The sequence below is a fragment of the Myotis yumanensis genome, unplaced genomic scaffold, assembly GCF_028538775.1.
Source record: "Myotis yumanensis isolate MYYU_CA2020_CCGP unplaced genomic scaffold, mMyoYum1.0.hap1 SCAF_5, whole genome shotgun sequence".
Classification (NCBI taxonomy): domain Eukaryota; kingdom Metazoa; phylum Chordata; class Mammalia; order Chiroptera; family Vespertilionidae; genus Myotis; species Myotis yumanensis.
The window spans coordinates 90512723-90534244 of NW_027223756.1; the positions used below are offsets into that span (position 1 = coordinate 90512723).

The 21522-nt window shown below is 55.1% G+C and overlaps 1 protein-coding gene across 2 annotated transcripts; it reads right to left on the reverse strand.

Moving 5' to 3' along the window:
• Positions 1–3101: 3101 nt before the first annotated feature.
• Positions 3102–19793, reverse strand: IL12RB1 (interleukin 12 receptor subunit beta 1). 2 transcript variants are annotated; one of them, XM_070414058.1, is made up of 16 exons: positions 19647–19793; positions 18520–18585; positions 17488–17614; positions 16825–16994; positions 14977–15116; positions 12422–12455; positions 11818–11943; positions 10988–11070; positions 9685–9922; positions 7182–7349; positions 6492–6629; positions 6049–6204; positions 5567–5701; positions 4640–4745; positions 4225–4306; positions 3102–3548 (listed from the first exon to the last, which is right to left on the reverse strand). In XM_070414058.1, the coding sequence occupies exons 1-16, from the start codon at positions 19702–19704 to the stop codon at positions 3189–3191; spliced, it is 2187 nt and encodes a 728-aa protein (XP_070270159.1). In that variant the 5' UTR covers positions 19705–19793; the 3' UTR covers positions 3102–3188. The 2 variants fall into 2 exon arrangements, with proteins under 2 accessions (XP_070270159.1, XP_070270158.1); XM_070414057.1 differs by having other exon boundaries at positions 10988–11193.
• Positions 19794–21522: the final 1729 nt, after the last annotated feature.

Here is a 21522-nt window from a genome sequence, read left to right on the forward strand (position 1 = left end):
AAAAGGTTGCCGGTTTGATTCCCGGTCAGGGGACATACCTGGGTTTGGGGTTCGATCCCCAGTTGGGTGCCTGTGGGAAACAACAATGCTCCTCTCTCTCTCCCTCACCCTTCCTCTCTCTCTCAAATCAATAAACACTTTTTTTAGGGGCCACACAGGGTACGATCCTATTTATAAAATGGCTAGAAAGGCAAATCCGTAGAGACAGGAAGCAGGTTAGTAGTCAGGGGCGAGGGGGAGAGGGGTGGGAAGTGACTGCTCATGGTGAGGGGTCTCCTCTGAGATGTTGGAATGTTCTGGTGTTGGAATGTTCTAGACAGAGGTGACGGTTGCACAACAGTGTGAAAGTGCAGATGCCACTGAACTGTTCCCTTTACGAGGAGGATATGTACGGCATGTGGACGTCTATGTCACACAAAGGCGGGGGGGCAGGCAAAAGCACCGCTGGGGGCGGGCATTGCTGGCGTCTGGGGGACACAGGCCGGGAGTGCGAGAGGCCCGGCCGGGGCTGGTCCCCGTCACCTTCGGCAGCCCCTGGTCTCCAGAGGCCGCAACACCCAGCCTCCTCCTGGCTCCAGGGCAGAGGCAGAGACAACCCCTATCCGACCAAACCCAGAAGCCACAAGAGAGACAGAGGAGGGAAGTGTCTGGGGAGGTAAACTGAGGCAGCCTGTCTGCCCGATGGAGACAAGCTTCCTGACTCACCGTGGGAACTATGGTGAAAGGGACAGTCGGCCCTGGACAGAGAGGTCGAGGGAGGAGGTGAGCGGGGGCAGGGCTCTGGTGTGGTCACCTCACCCATTTCACAGCCAGAACACCAAGGCCCGTCACCTGCTCCAGGCTGAACACAGCAGGAGGAATCGGGACAAGTCACAAATCCAGTCTCGAGTCCCTGCTCCAAGACATTCTCACCCCCCGCCCCTTAGAATAAACCCACAGGCCCCCAGCCCAGGAGCTGTGACCTCTGTCTCCCCGTCACCCATTTCACAGCCACACCTGCCTCAGGGCCTTTGATCCTGCTGCTCTGGCCTCTCTTCACCCAGCACCGTCTCTTTCGGGAAGCCCTCCCTCATGCCCGTTCTTCATGTTGTTACTTATCACTCTTCTAAGGTTGATTGTAACTCTGTGTGATGATTAGATTGGCATCTGCCTTCCCACCCAACCAGGAGCCCCTCAGGACGGGAACTGTGCAGAACAGGACTTGGTATACAGTAGGTGCTCAACACTGACTTCCTGAATCAATGAATGCAGCTGTGAAATGAGGTCTACCACAGTTTTGACTCTGGAGCTGCTGGGAGGATCTGAAGAAGGATGAACACTCAGAAGAGCCTAGGTTAATGAGTATACAGCAGGTGCTCAATAATAAACACTGGATCAGGGCTCTGCTAAGCAGGGCTGCCCAACCCATTACGGTAGGGACCAGTGTTCTGGACTCCTTCCTATCACACAGACGGGCAAGCAGAGGCCCAGACAGGGGTCTGTGGGACTTTTCCTCACAGCAGAAACAGAGCTCAAGGTAGCTTCCTCGAAAAGAGAACCTGATGAAAAAAATCCTAGGGGGATGGGCTGCAGGCACGGCTAGATCCAGGGACTAGGGACCCATCTTTCTGTACCACTGTCCTCCTGCCGCTTCTCTCTGAGGTAGGCTCAGCCTTCCCCCATGGAAGTAGGTAGGGTGTTCCTTTTCCCATTCACTTCAGCAGGAGCTATAGGCAGTGCTCAATAAACATCTAATTCCTGCTCCTTGGACCCAGAGGGCTGTGCCTGGGGGTAGGTTTGTGGCCAAACTGGGTCCTGTGCTACTGGGTAGGCCCCAGACCGAGACTGCCCACAGGGAGGCTCCGCTGTGGGGAGTGGAATGGAGGGTTCGAGACTTGAGGGGAGTCAGGTCACTCTGGTCTTTTTCATGAGGCTGCTGACCCCGCATCCTTTCCTGTCTGAGCCACCTTCTCAGGATGGAGCCCAGCCCTAAGGAATGGGGGTGGGCGGGGGGTCCCTCCAGTGAATGCATGCCTGGTGGAGGGCAGGCTTGTGCACAAGCTGGGAGGTGGCAAATCCAAGGAGGGGAGAGTGAACAGCCAGGTGTCACTGGAGCACAGGGACTAAGGCCTCTGTGTCCCCCATCTACATGCATAGATGGGAAACTGTGGCCCCTCAAATGGGCAGGGCCTGGACCTCTTGCCTCCCAGCTTTACGGGCTTCCTGATGTTCCTCACTCACTGGCCTCATCTCCTTTTGCCATAAAATTCAGTGGTTGTGAGTTTCCATATTTTAAAACGGAAAAGTCTGTTTTTGCAAACTCCGTGGGAGGTGGGAGGAGGAGGGGCAGACCGGGTCTGAGAGACACGCGCCGCTGCTGCCACCTGGTGGCCATGATGGGAATGCGCGGGGTGCTCTCGGAGGAAGCAGAAAAGATTAAGTGCATGTGGAATGAATGAATAAATACTTGAATTATCGGGCTCCTATTGGGATTTTGAGCAGGAATTCAGGCTTCAGTCGTGGCGGGGGAGGGGGAGACAATCCCAAGAGCCCAAGAGAAGGCTCATTTATTAAGGCTTAGACTCCCCCAACAGCTCTATGAGGTCTATGTCATCTTCACTCTCCTCCTACAGGGGAGGAGACTGAGGTTAGAAAGGGGCCACCACCTCCCCCTTCTTTTCCCCTCACCTAGATCCTCTGAGCCTGGAGACCCTGCAGTGCAGGGCGGAGCTGAGTGGCCAGACTCCCCACCCAGTGCTCCTGGGACAGAACCCCCAGCCCAGGACCCTGGGATCCGCTTAGACCCTCCTGGGCCACGCTCCAGTCTATTCCACCCCAACAGGCCAATGGCAGTGCCTGCCCCTCCCCCAAATGTCAAGCCCAGCCTGGTGCAGCCACTTCTGTTTCACGGAGGTTTTTAGGGTTCCCTCACAGGACATGTGGCGACAGGTGCTGGACAGAGTGGGGAGAGGGGCGATGGTGGCAGAACCTGGGAGGGGGAAGTGGGGTATGGGACACTTGGCTGGATTTTGACTTAGTTGTTACGTCTGTAAAATGGTAAAACAGGACAGGATGTGCCCCAGGCATCACGCGAGTGTCTGAACAGAACAGGCTGGGTGTGCAATAGCATTTAATAACCAGCTGCTGTGATTTCAACCGTCAGTCTTTCTGTGCTGTCCATAGGTGAGGTGGACATTCCCTTTTCCCCTTCAGGCCTCCAGGCCCGTATGTCGAGGACCGTCAGACCTGGGACTCTGCATTTGATCTCCCAGGAGCAGGGACCGTCCGGCCGCCCGGGCAGAGCTGCCCTCCAGACTGCCCTGCCCACTGGGCTCCAGAACCCCGGCCTCAGGGTGTCCTTGCCCCTGTCTCCTGTCCTCCAAGCACAGCTCTGCGTCTAGGGCTGGCTCAAGGGTGCCCCAAGGCAGCTCTGTCTGGCCCCGGAGCGGGCTGGGTGCGTGCGGGTCAGCCACCTCGCCTTTTCCGCACGGCATGGTCACCACCAGGGCCTCTTTCAGGGACTCTTCCTCCTCCTTCTGGAGGTCTGCCGGGGTGATCCACTGCCAGACCTGGAGAGGGAGGACACGGTGAGGCTGTGGGCGGGGCCCTATTTCCCACCCACATAAGGGGTGGACCAGGTCCCCGCTGGCTTCATCCTCTAAAACTTGAGGCCACTTTGAAGATCCATTGGAATGACCCCCACTTCTCTTTGGGAAATTGGCCTGCTTTTCTCATAGTGGATGTGATTGGGCAGGTAACTCTGGCCCAGCCAATCAGAGCACTCCAGCCTCCTGGAGTGCTGGAGGCTCAGGGGTGGGGCATGTGACCCATGCTGAGCCAATCAGTGATGGCCCTGAGAGTTCTGCTCCAGTCAATGGGGGAATGGAGCATTCTCTTCAATGGGGGAAGACTGAGAAAGAAGTGTGTAGGGAGGACAGCAGCACAGAAAGATGAATCCATAGTTCCTGGATCCAGCCGTGCCTGAAGCCCTCACCTTGGGATTTCTTTTTTTCCTTTCAGGTTCCCTTTTGGTCAAAGTCACTCTGAGTTGTTTCTGCTGTTAAGGAATAGCCCACAGGAGGTTTCTCTTTGGGCCTCTGCTTTCCCATCTGTATAATGGGGCAGGTTTTTAGAGACCCTGACATATGAGTTGGAGGAGAATAAAATGAGCTAATTCCTCAGCAGAGCCCTTGCCCAGAGTATAGACCCATAAACAGGACCGAGAATTACAAAAGGAGCCCTTACCTGCTTCCCCTGGCCGCCAGGAAACTCAACAGCAGTGCTGGCCCAGGGTGTGGGCAGGGGCGGGCACAGGTGTGGCAAGGCCCTGGAGAGACAGGGGAGCCGATCAGAGGGCAGCGCTTCTGTCTATTCTTCCTGTTCTGTTGTTCTGGGTTATATCTTTCATCTTCATTAGGTTACAAAGGCAGTGAGGACGTGGACTGGGGAGGGCAGGGCAGGAGTCTGACAGGCCCGGGGGCGCAACCTGGCCCTGCCCCCGCTGCTGCCGGCCCTGACCATCCGCACCTCAGCTTTCTCATCGGTTAAGTGAGCGCAAATCTCTACTTGGAGTGAGTGGTTGTTACTGCTACTGCTACTGCTACTGCTACTGCTACGGTAGCTGTTGTGGGGGCCGTATCAGGGAGAGGCTGTGAGTTACCTGTTCAGGCTGAAGTACCCAAGGACGCCCAGGAGGAGGACGCTCAGGAAGCTGCCCAGGGAGGCGAGGAAGATGGACAAACCAGACAGCTCCGGAAGCTGGACGTCTTGGGGGTGAGAGAGCTTGGGTTGGGGGAGGGGTACCTCCTCTCCTCAGGGAGGGAGTGGGTGGGCCAGCCCTCCATCAACTCCCTGTGGACCCTGGCACACCACCGGCCCCACCACGCCTCAGTTTCCTCATCTGTGAAGTGGGAGGCCAGGGGGTCTCCTGGCTGTGACGGCGGGATAAAGGCCTGGCACACGGGAAGTGCTCTGTTGCGCCCCTGGACCTGGGATGCCCACACCACACTGAGACTGACTATTGGTTCTGTCCAGGTTTCACTGTGAGGACAGCAGGCAGGGATCGTGGCAGGAACGGGGATCATTTAGTCTCCAAATCTCTCACAGAGACAATCCCCAAGACAATGGAGCCCACCTCCCCACTCACTCATTCATATGCATTCCTGTGCTGCCCGCATACCAGCTGGAGAAGGCAGAGCCAGACACAGATACCCCCACCCATCCCCAAGGTGTCAGGTGGGGAAGAGGGGCGGTCACAGCTGGAGGGTGCCCAGAGGGAAGCACAGAAGGCTTCTTGGAGGAAGAAGCTTTGGCACTGGGTTTTGAAGGATGAGTAGGAGTTTGACAGCAGAGAAAACTAACATTCCAGGCATTTGAGGGGCCCTCCTGGGCAAGACCACAGGAGTGTGAGAGAGGGTTCAAACGGGGAAGCTGTAGGAGATGAGGTGGGTGGAGGCGGTGGGAGCAGATCAGGCTGGGACTTTCTCCTGAAGGTGATGCATGGAGGGCAGGGCCGCTGGCGGACTCATGTGGAACGGGGCAGTGCATGCTGGGTAACACCTGGGCCCTGCCCCGGGCCCCCACTCACCTATGCGGAAGCGCTGGGGCTGGCTCCAGGCGCCCCTTAGTGTTGCTGTGTCTGCTCGAACCTGCACGCTGTAGGCTGTGCCAGCCCGCAGGCCAACGAGGGTGACCTGGGTCTCTGTGGGGTTCACGGGCAGCTCTGCAGGGGGAGGCAACCATGGGTCCCTGGACCCCCTCTACTCCCAGGAGGCTGGGCTCAGGCAGTGGGATGTGCCTGGTCCCACCGGGGGGCTGTCACACCCAGTGGGAGTGGAGTTGCTGATATGAGTGAGGGGTTGCCATTCAAACACCTGGCACACTATGAGCACCTGGCAATGCCCCCCAGGCCCTCTCGGGGGCCGTCAAGAGCCCTGAGTCCAATTACCTTGCGTTGTTGGAAAACGAAGGGCCAGAGAGGGGCGGTGAGGTGCTCTGGGTCACATCGCGAGGCAGGACTCAAGCCCAGACCCCTTCCTCCCCCAGCCAGGCCCGCGCTGCCCCACATACCGGTCACCTGGTTGCTGTCCTCGTCCCGATATTGCACCACGTACGTCTGCAGGACCCCAGGGCAGGGGCTCAGCAGGGACGGTGTCCAGTCCACAGACACCGAGTCCGGGCTGAGCATCTTCACCGAAACGTGCTGTGGGCTCCCAGCCTCGGAGGCTGCAACCAGCGTCAAGGCCATGGTCAACCCCCAGAGCCCCGGCCGGGCACTTCCATCACGGCACTGCCCAGGGCACCTTGGCCGCGACCCCCAGCCCCACCACTCGGGCACCGCCACACCCCCTCTCTGAGCCTCCGGGTTCTTATCTATGAGATGGGCAACGCCTCTCAGGTGTCTTAGGAGTTGACTGAGCAGCCGGTAACTCTAAACGCTTATTCCTCCTCCTGACTCCTGGGGCCGCTGCTGAGGCTGCAGGGAGACCGCCCTGCAAGTTTGGGCCACTCACCATTGCCCTCGAAGTGGTAGGCGGACGAGACGGTGGACCATGAGGTGGGGTTCCTGGGCTGTGCCGAGGAAGAGACGGTGACGCGGTAGCAGGCCCGCTGCCCCAGCACCCCAGCAGCTCGGCTCCAGCGGAGGGTGGCTGAAAGGGTTAGCGAGGGCAGGCCAGTCAGCAGTGGTTCCCACCCCCGCCCCTCCAGCCCAGCCATTACCCCAGGGGGCAGAGTCTCCATGTCCCGCTCCTCCTGCCCAGCCTGGGAGCTCTTGGAGGGACAGGTTGAGGCTAAAGCTTCCTGTGGCCCCAGCCAGGCCCAGGGCAGGAAGTGGGGAGCGAAAGGCTGCCTGGGCCGCAGGGCACCCTCTTTCCCTCCAGAGGCCTCATTACTTTGTCACCAGCCTCTTGCCTGCTGCCACCTTCCTTGATGAGGGTGAATGTTTAAGAAACACCCTGGAATGTGAGACTCATTAGCCACCTGGGCGCCATCTGCCCAGGGCTGAGCCCTGTCACCACCCCAGGTTCCGGCAGGAGGCGCCAGCCTGCGAGTCTCGGCCTCTCCCCACCGCTGTATGATTCAAGCAAGTGGCCAGACTCTCTAGGCCTCAGACACGCCCGTGTACAACCCCCGCAGGTCTGAGCGGACCGGGAGCTCCACTGGAGGAGGCAGGAGGCAGGGGGCAGCCACCACCCTGGTACCCGTTCCAGAAGAATCCGGGTCCTGGGGCACAGTCAGGTTGCAGTTGGCAGGGCTCTCGTCCTGGCCCTGGGGCTGCCACTCAATGCAGTATGTGAGGCCCGGGGCCCGGGCCGGCCAACTCATAGTGGTCCCGTGGGCTCCGGCACTGATATTCAGAGGTCCTGGTTCTGCAAGGAGATGGGGGGGGGGGCACCTCAGGACAGCCGCCTCAGTCCGCAGCCCACCAAGGCTCCTGGAGCCCCACCCCCTCTTGCCCAGCTCTACCCCAGGGCCCAGAGCGTCTATACCTCTGTCTCCCCACACTGGGAGCTGCCCCGTGGGAGGCTGGGCACAGAGGGGACAGAGGGCTGTTTGAATGAGTTGACACCCGCATCAGTGCTACCTGGACTGACACACTCCCTGCACCAGCCTGGTGGGCGTCTCCTGCTCCCGCAGATGCCTGGCCAGCCCCCACCCACCTCACCCAGTGGGGTGGGGCATGAGCAGATCTCAGAGGCCGAGGACACGCCCACTCAGTCCCCTGGGAGCATGGCTCCCATTCCCTAGAGCCAGGGCCCCTGCAGCAACCTCAGAGAGGCAAGCGCGGCTTCCGAGCACCAGCTGTGCCCCCAGGCCAGTGCCACGTACTTTACAGGCACCACTTTGCTACAGGAAATGGGACCATGATTACCCCAATGATATAGAAACTGAGGCTCAGAGAGGGAGAGTCACCAGCCCAGGGTCACACAGCAAGGCCATGGCCCAAACCAGGCCAGCAGCTGGCAGACTCACTGCTGTGCCGCCCTGGCAAGTGACTTTGCCTGCCGCAGCCTCGATTGTCTCAGCTCTGAAATGGGCATCATGGTAGCAGACCTGCCCTCACAGGGTTGCTGAGTGCTCTACAGGGCCAGGTGGAGCTGAGCAAGGCACTCACCTCAAGCATGAAATTTAAGGAGGAAAGGAGGAGAACTCAGTCATCAAGGGAAACACTGTCTTAATGTAATCTTTTTTAAAAATCAAAATGAATGCAAAAATATGTGATGAGCACTATTCATAGTCACTAAGATGTGGAAACAGCCCACATGTTGGTCAGTGGATCAGCAGATGAACAAGACGTGGTCCATCCAGACAGGGGAACGTTACTCAGCCGTGAAAAGGACCGAAGCACTGACACACGCGACAATGTGGATGAACCGAAGACATCACGCTGAGCGTGAGAAGACAGGCACAAAAGGCACCTAGTGTGTGACTCCATCTAAATGAATGTCCAGAACAGGCAAATCCATAGCGACAGAAAGTAGATTAGTGGTTGCCAGGGGCTGGGGGAGGGGGAAGCGGGGAGGGGGGAGCCACAGCCAATGGGATGTAGTTTCTTTTTGGGGGTGGGGGGTGGAAATGTCCTGGAATTAGAGGTGGTGGTTGCACAACATTGTGAATGCCTGAATGGCACATGTTAAAATGGTTAATTTTGCTGTGAATTTCACCCCAAATACACACACACACACACACACACAATCTAGAGGCCCAGTGCATGAAATCGTGCACTCAGGGGGGTCCCTCAGCCCGGCCTGTGCCCTCTCGCAGCCCGGGAGCCCTCAGGGCAGCGGGAGCGGGCCTAAGCCAGCAGTCAGACATCACAGAGGCTCCCACCACTGCTGCTGCGCTCGCCAGCCGTGAGCCCAGCTTCTGGCTGAGTGGCGCTTCCCCTGTGGGAGCACACTGATCACCAGGGGGCAGCTCCTGTGTTGAGCGTCTACCCCCTGGTGGTCAGTGCATGTCATTGCGACTGGTCATTCCACCATTCGGCCGATTTGCATATTAGGTTTTATTATATAGAATATATATAATAGTATATATATATATATATATATATATATATGTCTTAATTTTTTTTTTACCCTCACCTAAGAATATGTTTTCTCTTTTTTTTTGAGAGAGAGAGAGAGAGAACATCAGTGTAAGAGAAAAACATCCATTGGTTGATTCCTGCCCACCCCAGGGACCAAACCTGCAACCCAGGTATTTGCCCTGACCAGGAATCGAACCTGCAGGCTTTTGGTGTGTGGGATGACACTGCAACTGAGCCAGGGCAATATAAATCTTGATTTTTTTATTTTATATATAAACACATGTATATATTTATATGTATATAGTGTATATATGTATGTATAAATATGTATATATGTGTATATATATAGAACAAAATATCAAGATTTTAAATGAAAACAGAATCAACCTGTACTTGCATGACCCTGACTCATTCACCACATCCTGATCCCAGCCTTTGTCCCCTGAAAACTTGATTTAAAAAACAGACAGTTCACCTGGGCTGTAGTTTGCGGTGAGAATTTTTTTTAAATGTTGCATTTTAACATTCTGTATCTCGATTACTGACTTCAGACACACCCCTACGATAGACACCCCCGTAACCGTGTGTTCCTCATCCCCCTCACCCGAGTCTAGCTGAGGCTCAGAGCAGGTGCTCCCTCCAAGGCCCCCCCCCCTCCCCAGCAGAGGAGTCACCTGGGGGGGTGTGGGCAGGAACGTGCCACGACTGGTTGGGGCCGGGGCCAAAGCGATTCCGGGAGACGACGGTCAGGTTGTACGCAGCACCCGACAGGCTGAGCGTTCTTCTCAGGCGCAGGGTCTTGGTTGCCTGGGGCTTGCACGGGCAGGACAGCATGTGCAGGTGGAGGTCGTAGGTCACCTCGGCGCCAGACTCGGGCCCACGGCAGCCTTCGGGGAGCTGGAGCCGGGGCGTCTGTCAGGAGTGGGAGAGACGGCGTGTGGGGATCTGAACACGTTCAATGTCCTCATGGGCCAGCATCAGGGCAGAGCCTGTGAGCACAGCCTCCTCCATGGCCACAGCCTGTGACACGGGCCAAAATGTTAATATTCAACCTCAATGCCAGCAAGGCGTTCGCATCCCATGCACGATGGTTCTGTCTGTTTGCTTTTGCTTTGTGGGGGAGTGACTTGGAAAAACCCACTGAGAGCCAGGAGAAGGAAGTTTCCATTCTTGGACCCAGTGACCTCAACCCTGGAAATTTTTCCTGAGAAAAGGGATTCAAATGAGAGGAAACCCGGGAAGCAAGGGAGTCCCATGTAGACGTGTTGTGACGGCCCCTGGGGACCTGCTGAGTCAGTGATGGTGAGATGTGTCATGCTTTTGGCCCTGACTCAGGGTATTAGAACTAAATTTTTAATCCTTACCCGAGGATACGTTTACTGATTTTAGAGAGAGGGGAAGGAGGAGAGAAACATCAACGTGAGACAGAAGCATCAATCGATTGCCTCCCATGTGCGCCCCAACTGGGGATTGAACCCAAAACCTAGGTATGTGGCCTGACCGGGACTCGAACCCACAAACTTTCAGTGTATGGGACGACACTCCAACCGAGCCACACCGGGCGGGGCAGGTAAGACATTTTCCCTCTGTGCCTTAGTTTCCTTCTCTGTCAAATGGGGTTAGTTAGACTGTCCGTAATACAAGGGTTGTTTGGGGGGGGATTTAAAAGAAATCATCTCCCACGCAGACCAACACGATTGACCCCTTCCTGGCCTTCCCGTGTCCACAGGAGCCCCCCACAATCTGTCCCCCTGATGGCCAGCAGAGGGAGCCTGTGAGCCCCTGAGTCCAGCCGTATCCCTCCTCCGCTCACTACCCTCCCTCCGCCGTTCCCCAATACCTTCAGCGTTAACCCCACCTTCCTCCCCGTCCCTGCCACCTCCACGTCTTGTTTCCCTGCATCTCCCACCTGTGCACCGACCCCCAACCCCCGCCGGTCGCTCTCCTCCCTGGGCACCGCCCACACAGCCTCCTTACCTGCCTCTGCAGGGTCACTGGCCTCCTCCCGTCCGGGCCCAGCGGCTTCACCGAGAGCCACACCTCGGGCTGCGGGGGAGGTTCTGTCAGGAGACGTAAGACAGTCATGGAGGCAGGGTTGTCCTTCCTCACAACCTCCCGCAAACCCTCTCCCTCCCCTCCCAGGGAACACGGGATGATCTCGGTTTCCAAATCCGTTTCCAAATCTGCAAACACAGAGCCACGTTCCACGGCATGAATATACATAACGCGATGAGTAAAATGGTGCGTTTTATGTTATGTGTTCTTTACCCCAATTTAAGTAAAAACCAGAAAGCAATTCTTAGAGTTCTTTCCCAGCAGATATGCCCTGGGAAGGAGGAGGCCCCGGCTGGCAGGGCTGGGGACAAATGTTGACAGTCACCCCCATCCCTCCCTCCCTCCCTCCCCGCTCCCTGCGGGGGGTTGGAGGGGAGCGGGGAAGTGGGGGGGGGGCGCACATCTCCTCTGAGCTGCCCAGGCTCCAGCTTCCTGTGTTATTTGGGAACATGTCTTCCTGACACAGCCCCTGCACCTGTCTATTCCTCCTGCGACTTTAAAGGACAAAACCAACCAACCAAACTGGAAGGAGAAGAAGACTGGTAAATGTTTTCTTTTTGGATTATGGATTCACCACAACTTACAAAGTGAAACTCGCTTACTGCCACCTGTTCATAATGTTCAGTAATTTCTCCTACTGCCTCATTTCAAAAATCTGTCATCTTGTTTCTAACACTTGCTGCCTTAGTTCTAAGACCCGCTGCCATATTTCTCACGCCTGCCCCTGTTCCTGTAGCTCTGGGCACTCTCACCAGGGGGGACACACACGGGGCTGCTCCAGCCGCTCCAGGGACCTTGCAGGGAGCCTGGCCCGAGCTGCCGGCGCCTCAGCTGGAATTCCTGGGCCCAGTTCCTCTCCAGCGGGCCGAGGCAGGACTCTGGGGGAAAGAGATCCAACATCAGACCAAGGGGCTGTCCCACATTTGGGGGTGCAGTGGGCATGGCACTGGTCACGTAGCCATTGGGCACTTATTGAGTGCCAACTGTGTGCATGCACTTATTGGGTGCCAATTGTATACATGCACTTTCTAAGAGCCAACTGTGTGCCGGGCCCTGAGGATATGGCAGGAACAGGCCATGGCCTGTCCTCCTGGGGCCTCAAGGACCATCTACTTCTTTCTCTGTCCCTGGTTCAAGTCCCGGCAAGGCCACCCCTTGTAATGTGACTTTGGCCTATGGGCTTCTCACACACATCCCAGCCTTGGTTTTCTCACCTGTAAAATGGGACTAATCCAATACAGAACCACAGGGCAGACCAACAGGTATACAAAGAATTTAGCACTTGTCTGGCACACAGGAGGTGCTTGATTCATGATAATTTGCTGCAACTGTTGCTGTTACTATTCTTATTCTCACCAAAGCCAGCATCATCCTGATGTCCACAGTCGCCCTAGGACAAGACCATATTCATATATTGTTTTACATTTTGATGCTGAAAAATATTAGCTCTAATATTATTAGTAAAAATATTATTCATTTATTATTAACATCTTACTTAAAATACGATTTTACTAAGTGCAATACGAAACCCTGGGATGGATCCCAGAGCAAAAAAGATGTTCTTGGGGAAATGAGTAGCATCCAGTAATCTCTGGAGTTTGGTTCCTAGTAACGTGCCCTGTGCATTGTCATTAGGGATGTAAGGAGGAAAGCTGGGCAAAGGTTCTATGGGAACTCTTTGTATTTATTTTTAACTTTTCTGAAAATCTAAGATGATTCCAATTTTAAACATTTCTAAAAGAATTATTTTAGGAGACAAATTTTATTTTATAATTTCCTAAAAATATATATTTTAGGAGGCAAAACCTACCTGTCTGCTGTGTTGGGGATCAGAAGAGCCCTGCCCAGCCTGCCCCCCACTCCCTGGGGACCCTGAGAAGTTCCTGCCACCCGAGCCTCAGTTTCCTCATCCACAAAGGGGTCTGAGAGGACCTACTGCCGAGTGTGCTTAGGGGGCTGGAGATAAAACACAGAGCGAGGTCCCTCCCCAGCAGGCTCCCATGTCACCTGCTGCTGATGGATCCGAACCTAGACATCTGATGGGGAAACTGAGGCTCGGGAGGGACACAACATTTGGAGGGAAGATGGGGCTGAAGCTGAGGCCACCCCCTGCCCTCGGGATGCTCCCAGGCTGAGGGAGGAGGAGACTGGCCACAATTAAGAGGCTGGGGGGGGGTCTCTGCCTCCCTCAGACTTGGGGCTCCTTGGGGACTGGGTCTGGGGTGAGGTTTCTGCAGGGGCAGGCTTGTCTGGCTGGGGCAGGGGGGCTACAGAGCAGGGAACAGACAGAAGCTGAAGAATGAATGAAGGTCCAAAGCAGACACACAGATGGCCAGCAGGTGCATGAACATATGCTCAACATCACTAACCATCAGGGAAATGCAAATCAAAGCCACCTTGCACATCACACCTGTTAACACGGTTACGAGAGGAGAGATAAGAAATGCTGGCGAGAATGTGGAGATCGGGGGGCCCTGTGCACTGCTGACGGGCTTGTAAATTGCTGCGGCCGCCATGGAAAATAGTGTGGACGTTCATCAAAGAATTAAAAACAGAGCCACCAGACGATGGAGCAATTCCACTTCTGGGTATTCATCCGAAGGAAACAAAAACACTAACTCGAAAAGACATGCGCCTCTGTGGTCATTGCAGCATCATTTACAATAACCAAGACATGGGAACAATGAGATGTCTACTGATCAATGAATGAGTAAAGTGGTATATGTACCTACGATGGGGTATTAATCAGCCATAAAAAATAAAGAAATCTCTGTCATTTGTGACAAAACTTGAGGGCATTGTACTAAGTGAGATAAATTAGACAGAGAAAGACAAAACCATATGATCTCACTTATATGTGGAACCAAAAAAACACAAAATAGAAAACCAAATTCACGGATACAGGGAACAGATAAGTGGTTGCCAGAGAATCGGGGGCGGGGCGTAGGAGCAATGGTTGAAGATGGTCAAACGAAACAGACTTCCAGTTACAAGATCAGTCGTCATGGAGATGTCATGTGCAGCATGGTGACTGTGGCCGATAATACTGTATTGCATGTTTGGGAGTTGCTAGGAGAGTAGACCTTAAAAGTTCTCATCACAAGAAAAAGAAAATCTGTAACTATGCATCGTGTCAGAAGTTAACTAGATTTATTGTGGTGGTCATGTTGCAATATGTACAAATATTGAATCATTATGTTATACACCTGAAACTAATAGAATGTTATATGTCAGTTATCTCTCTCCCTCTCTCTCTCTCTTTCAATTCTCATTGATGAGAGAGAGAGAGGAGAGAGAAATATTGTGAGAGAGAAATGTCACACATACTCCCTGAACGGGGATCCAACCTGCAACCTGGGTATGTGCCCTGACCAAGAATTGAACCTGCAACCCTTGGATGCACGGATGGCATTCTAACAACGGAGCCACACCCGCCAAGGCATATCTCAATTTTTAAAAAAGAAGGAAGGGAGGGTGGGAGAGAAGAAGGAATATGTGGAAGGGCAGTTCCTGGAAGAGGCAGCCCTGGATTCACGTGCTCATGTGGAGAGGGGGTCAAGCAAGTGGAGGAAAATCCACGTGCGGAGGCTGGAAACCCAGGGGTAAGTAGAGAATGATGGCCTTTTGGGGAGGGCGCCAGAGGAGGCCGGAGGCAAGTGAAGGCCCTGGGGCTGCCGGGGACAAGGATGCCTCCCAGAGGCATTAGGGAGCCATGGGGCGGGGCAGGGGGGGGGGGGACAGGGAGGTCACCATCAGAGCTGCTCCCCAGAAAAACCTCAGAGGCTAGACATGGGGCGAGCTGGGGGGCCCGGCGGGAGGGGTAACGGATGTAGAGATGATGACACTGATTTAAGGGAGAACGTGCCCTGGAAGAGGCCTGTGCCCACCCCTGACCCGGGAAGCAAACTCACCAACTTCCACGGACTGCCAGGCATCCGGCGCCGGAACTGCACCTCAGCGCCATCCTGGCGGGCGGGGGTCTCCCACTGCAAGTGCAGCTGCCCTGCTGAGCGTGACACTTGGATGTCTTCTGGTGGCGGGTCGTATTTAACTGGAAGCCGAGGCGGAGGTTGGGGAGGGGAAGCCGACATTGGTGGGAGCCGTTGGTCCCCAAAATTCCAAAGAATCTGCCCACACCTCGCCCAGCCCAGGGTCGCCAGCCAAGTCCCCCAAACATGAATCAGGGACACCCTTGCAGCCTAAGCCTAGAATTCTATGAGTCAAGGAGTCAACATTTATACACAGACAGCATCGTGTTAGTGAAAAATATCTTTAAAATATTAACACCCATTGCTCACAAAGCTGTGGTGAGATGACCCATTGCTGACAAGAGGGTAATTAATTGATTCTGTTTTCTGGAGGACTATTAGGGAAATCTTACTAATTTTTTTAGGCCCACTTCAAGGAGCCTGACCTAAGGAGAGACATCCAGCATCTTGTCATGCCCGATTCTACCCCAGGGCCTTTGCACTTGCTGTGGCACACATCTCCACCTGGAACACACTTCCAACCTTTCTTCCTGCTGGATTCCCTTATCCTTCAGGACTCAGCTTGAGCCGGAGGCAACACCTTGACCTCCCAGCAGTATCTCACCATGTGTGTTGATCACACCTCATCCATCACCCCCACTTGAATCTGGGCTCCATGAAGGTTGTACAAGGGGCAAGGTTGTACAAATACAGGGCTGGATCCTGTCTTTATCTAAAATTTTGATATTTTGTTCGTCATGGATTTTTACATTAATTTTGATTTTTAAAAATACTGCGTTATAGCATTGTTTCTATTAGCCACCAAGGGTTTTTGGCACCCCCTTAAAGTTGTGTACCCAAGGCGGTGCCCTTGCTGGCCTCATTCTAGTCCCAGACCCAGGCTGCGACTTCTGTCAGCCTTGCCTATGGCCCCTATGGCTCAGGGTGGTACACAGGGGCAGCTCCACAACTATATGCTAAATGCATGTTGTTGCCCGGCTGGTGTTGCTCAATGGATAGAGCATCAGCCTGGGGACTGAAGGGTCCCAGGTTCAATTCCAGTCAAGGGCACCTGACCGGGTTGTGGACTTGATCCGGATCAATCAATGATTCTCCCTCATCATTGATGTTTCTATCTCTCTCCCTTTCTCTTCCTCTCTGAAATCAATAAAAATACATTTAAAAATAAATAAATAAATAAATAAATGCATGTTGTTGCCTGGCTGGTGTGGCTCAGTGGTTGAGCGTTGACCCATGAACCAGGAGGTCACCGTTCGATTCCTGGCCAGGGCACATGCCCAGGTTGCAGGCTCAATCCCCAGTAGGGGCCGTGCCAGAGGCAGCCAATCAATGATTCTCTCTCATCACTGATGTTTCTCTTTTTTTCTTATCATCATTGATGTTTCTCCCTCTCCCTCTCTGAGATCAATAAAAATATATTTTTTAAAAAAAATAAATAAATGTATGTTGTTGACTCATAAAAAAACACACAACAGTTTAAAAACCCAACAGGGTCCTGGCACCATTACAGTGTCAGGGAGAAACCCAGAGCAACCTGAGTGTCCAGCAGTAGGGTCAGGGTCAGGGTCAGGGTCAGGGTCAGGGTCAGGGTCAGGGAGCCATGACAGGCTCTGCCAAGTCACGCAACAGTGTTAGATGTGTAAGTGGCTGGGATTTTCAAGCCCTTTGTCAGGGCCCCAGAACACGCCCCCCGGGTCTAGGCTTGGGGACCAGAGGCATCTCTGTGTGAGGAAAGGGGGCCATGAAGAGGAGGAGGAGAGCGGTGCTGACCAGAGCGGTATAGGATCAAGGTGACCTCGGGCGACTTCTCTGTCCGGTTGTTGGCCCTGGACTCCACCCAGAGAGTGACGTTGTCGAGCACGGGTACCCCGTCCTGTTCGGAGAACTGCAGCTTGGTGGCCGAGCCCGCAGAGAAGTAGCAGCAGTGGCCGGGCCTGAGGCTGCGGGGAGGAGGGCGTTGGTGCTGAGCTGGAGTCCTGGTGGATCCCAGCCACGTCTCAGCCCAGCAGGCAGCGTGCGTCACACCCCTGCCTCCTTCTCTTCCCCTCTGACTCCCCCTCCCAAGCCTGGGGCCCCTCGGAGATCAGCCTGGGATCGAGGGGCTTGTGGGACCCCAGGTCTCCCAACATGAGCTTTCAAAAGAGAAGGAGGAAATGAATTGATGGGTGAATGGACGGATGAACAAACAAATGAGTGAGAGGGTGAGGATGAAAGAAGGACCAGAGAGACCCTGATTGCTGCCCAATTTGGATGCCCACCCAGGGTGCCCCCTCACAACACAGAGCTCCCCACCCTCCTGCTCACAGGAGAAACTGAGGCCCAGGAGGAGGCACCAGCCCTGCGCTGTGGTCACACATCTGAGGGCAGGGGCACCGGGTCAGGAGCCGGAGCAGGATGTGGCTGCGGGCTTGGGGTCTGGGAAGGGGTGCTCACCAGCCCCTCAGGAAGTGGCTGACTCCAGCCGCGGGACCCTCATACTCCCAGGAGCATTCGTAACAGGCGCCAAACGTCCGGTAGCAGCTCAGGGCTCTGGGGCCTGCGGCTGAGCCTGGAGGAAATCCTGGAGGTTTGAGAACAGACCAGAGTAGGGGAGGAGTCTCAAGATGAGTCTTGGTGACATTTATGAAATCCAGTGCCTCCACAGTCTGAACAGCGAGCTCCCATCACCCTCCTGTGCTTTCACTCCTGTCTGCTGCCATCTCCCCTGCTCCCCCTGCTCCAGCCACACCAGCCTCCTCATGGGCCGTCAAACACACCAGGCTCACTCCTACCACAGGGCCTTTGCACATGCTGTGCCTTCCCCCAGATCTTGGCATTCCAGGTTTTCCTTCAGTGTCACCTCTCCTGCAACCAGCCAACTGGAAGCAGCCCCGTCCCCCTCCACCCCTCAGCCAGCTCTGTGCATGTCATTGCAGGCTGCACATGCATTTGTGGACCTGCTGTCTACCTCCCGCATGAGCTGTGACCCTAGGAGGGCGACTGGGCTGGCAGCTGATTCCCTCATGTCTAGGACTGTGTGAGCACATAGTATGTGCTCCATAAATATCTCTTGAACAAAAGATTGGGTGGCAGAACCTTAGTGGGGGTGCATTGCCAGCCTAAATATTCCAGCAGTGCCTGCCGGGGAGGGGATTAAAAATTCAAAATATTTAACAGATACTCTGCCCCACATGCTGACCCATCTGAACGGAGGCAGACCCCAGCCCTGCGACCCTGCGACCGTGCGACCCTGCGACCCTGCGACCCTGCGACCCTGCGACCCTGCTAGGGAGGAGACGGGGCCCAGAGAGGGTGACTGCTCCAGGACACCGAAGCTTGGTGAGGACAAGCTGGCAGGCTGCAGGCAGGAGCTCCTGAGGCCCCGGGTGGGCCCGAGTCTCTGGCTGGGCAGGGGGAGCCGAGGGAAGGGCTGCTAGGGATCTGTCAGTCAGAGCCCAGCCCGACCCCGATGGGAAGCTGCCCCACCTGAGTCTGCGTTCTGATACGGCGGGTCCTGAAAACGGCACCTGATGGTGGTACCACAGGCTTCAGCTGTAAAGACAATGAAGAGAGAATGACAGTCCGAGCCGTTCACTGCTTGGGGAGCGGGGCTCAGCCCGGGGGTGGCCAAGTGGCCATCCACCCCCTTACCCGCTTTTCCATCTATGCACCCACCCACCCACTCGTCCACCCATCCATCTATTCCTCTATCCACCCATCTACCCATCCATCTATTCCTCTATTCACCCATCCACCCATCTATGCATGGATCCATCCATCCAACTCTCCATCCATCCATCCATCCATCCATCCATCCATCCAACTCTCCATCCATCCATCCATCCATCCATCCATCTCCCTACCCACCCATCCACCCCTCAATCTCTCAGGCTGCTCCTCCAAAGCAATCCAGCGTCCCCTGGTCTCCAGCCCTGTCTGACACCCAGAAGCCCTGAAACCTTGCTAACCGCCAGTGTACAGAGAGGGAAACTGAGGCACAGAGAGGCAAAATGTTGCCCAAGGTCACACAGCTGGAATAGCGGAGCAAACCCAGCCTGACTGGCGTGGCTCCGTGATTGAGCCCTGACCTGTGAACCAGGAGATCACAGTTCGATTCCTGGTCAGGCCACATGCCTGGTAGGCTCGATCCCCAGTCTGGGGCGTGCAGGAGGCAACCGATCAATGATTCCCTCTCATCACTGATGTTTCTATTTCTCTCCTTCTCTCTTCCTCTCTGAAATCAATAAAAATATATAACAAAACAGAAAAAGGAGTCCAAACCCCGTCATCCACAGGAGGCCGGGCCCCTCCCCACCGATTCCACATAACGCCATGGTGGGTATGTCTATCATATACAAATTGCTCATTGTCCCTTCCTTGGCCATTTCTCATTGAACTATGGGAGGTGGGGAAGACTCAAACATCAGCCCAATCTACATAAGACACAATCAAGGCTGAAAGGGGAGATGCCCAAGTCTGACCCCAAAAGCCATGATCACCGATCACCCATGTGACAGAGAGAGAAAGGCACAGAGACGCAAAGCCAGCCCCGGAGCCAGGTCCTTGGCCCTCCGCACACACGCCCCCCAGCAGGACAAGCAGGGGCGACTCACCACACGGCCGGGGGAGCAAGAGGAGGAGAGGGACCAGCCTGGCCACTGGCCACACCATCGGGTCCGCGCAGGGGCCTGTGGCCTCCGGAGAGCTTTTGCGCTGCCAGTGAGACCCCAACGGCCCTGCCCTCACCCCAGAGCACTTTGAAGCCGAGCATGAAAGAAAAGTAAAAAGGTTAAAAAAAAAAAAAAGTTAGGTGTCATGGCCCCTCCCGGGCGAGTCAAAATGAAAGAGAAACCCAGGAAGTCAGCTCAGGGGTGGTCATGGCCTCATGCCGCCACAACCCACTTTTGGGGCAAGTCAGACCCAGGGTCCCTGGTCTGGGGCTCTGTTCTGCTGGCCCCAGACCCAAGCTGGACCCCAGGTGCTCGTCCCCTGGGTGGCCTGGGCTCTGTGTCCTTGGCCGGGTCTCTCGCCCTCTCTGGACAACCTCTGGGACTCAGGAGCTGAATGGAGTCCAGTGCCCTTGGATGTCTGAGGTCGCTCTCCCAACAAATTATGAGGTGCTTGCTGTACACGCAGCCCCCCAAAATGCTCACCTTCCCATTTCCCAAACTCCAGCCTCAGGGCACCCGGGGTCTCCGCTCTGAAGAGTCTCCTCGCTTCTTCTAGACTCAGATTAGTCTTTCTTCTGTGTCTGTTTCTGGGCCCCTGGGGGTCTCAGTGCTTCACCCTTTCTCCCCACTGTCAACAAAGACCCCAAATGTCGGTGGAGAAGGTTCATGGGTAAACCTCGAAACCACGGCCCTGAGTGACAGAAGCCGGACACGAAAGCCCACATGTATGATTCCATTGGTATGAAATGACCAGAACAGGCAAATCCACGGACAGAAAGATGAGTGGTTGTCAGGGGCTGGGGGAGGGGGCACCCCCAAAAGCTCCTGGGGACGGGCTATTCTTTGGGGTGATGAAATGTTCTGGAACTAGACAGAGGCGCCTGTTGCACAACACAGTGAATGTGCTAAATGCCACCGAATTATACATTTTAGAATGGTTTGATTCATGTTATGTGATTTTCAGCTAAAAAAAAAAAAAAAGTTCACGAAGCCCCGTGGGACTGAGGAGCAGGGAGAGGGTCTCTGCTGGGGGAGATCATCTGGGGAAACTGAGGCCCAGGTGGGCAGAAAGGAGGCCCCTTTTCTGAGGATCTCCGTCCCGAGGGCCAGCCGGGCCAGCCAGGGTCAGGCGTCCAGCAGGCCATGAGGTCAGAGCCCCGGGAACAAAGAGGCAGTGTTCCCGGCCTGGCACAGCAGGGACCAGGACCCTGTGGCCCCACACAGTGTCACCAGCAGTGCCGTGGGGCCCAGGGGGCGGAGTGGATTTCAAGGACTGATGTGTGAGGCCTGGGGGAAGGGCAGATACAGAGAAGGAGACAGGGATTGAGAGAAACATTTAAAAAAGATGGAAGAGATGGTTGGAGACACAGGCAAACACATGGACCCGCTCCTGACAATCTGAGACACGCCCCCCCCCCCCTCCCCGGGGATGCCATCATGTGCCCCATTTCACAGATGGGGAAACTGAGGCCAGAGGTGCCCTGACCACTCAAAGCCTGGGCTGGAAGTGAAGAAACAGGAAGACAGAGCCAACAGTGTGGCTGAGCTTTGCCCCTTTAAGAGTAAGGCACATGTCCCAGGGCTACCCCGCCCACTTCCCTCCCCACCAAAGTTGACCTTTCCAGGACTCAGCTTTTCCATCTGCACAATGGGTTGCAAGAAAGATAAAGAGGATGCTTGTTTTGGGACCTTCCCTCCCCACTGGCTCTGCTTTTGTTGTACCTCTTTCCCATCCCCCCAACACCAGAGCAGCTACTGGAAAAACATTGAGAGAGAAAGAGAGATAAGTGAGAGAGAGCTGGACATAGGGAGCACGGTG

What these genes read in the sequence shown, in the direction of transcription:
- IL12RB1 (XM_070414057.1), bottom strand. Translation starts at nt 19,704, where the DNA reads ATGGTGTGGCCAGTGGCCAGGCTGGTCCCTCTCCTCCTCTTGCTCCCC. An exon ending in CTGGCAGTCCGTGGAAGTTG is followed by an intron (nt 12,456 to 14,976) that starts GTGAGTTTGCTT and finishes GTCTTGTCCTAG; the next exon opens with GGCGACTGTGGACATCAGGA. An exon ending in GCCCCAGCGCTTCCGCATAG is followed by an intron (nt 4,746 to 5,566) that starts GTGAGTGGGGGC and finishes CTCACCCCCAAG; the next exon opens with ACGTCCAGCTTCCGGAGCTG.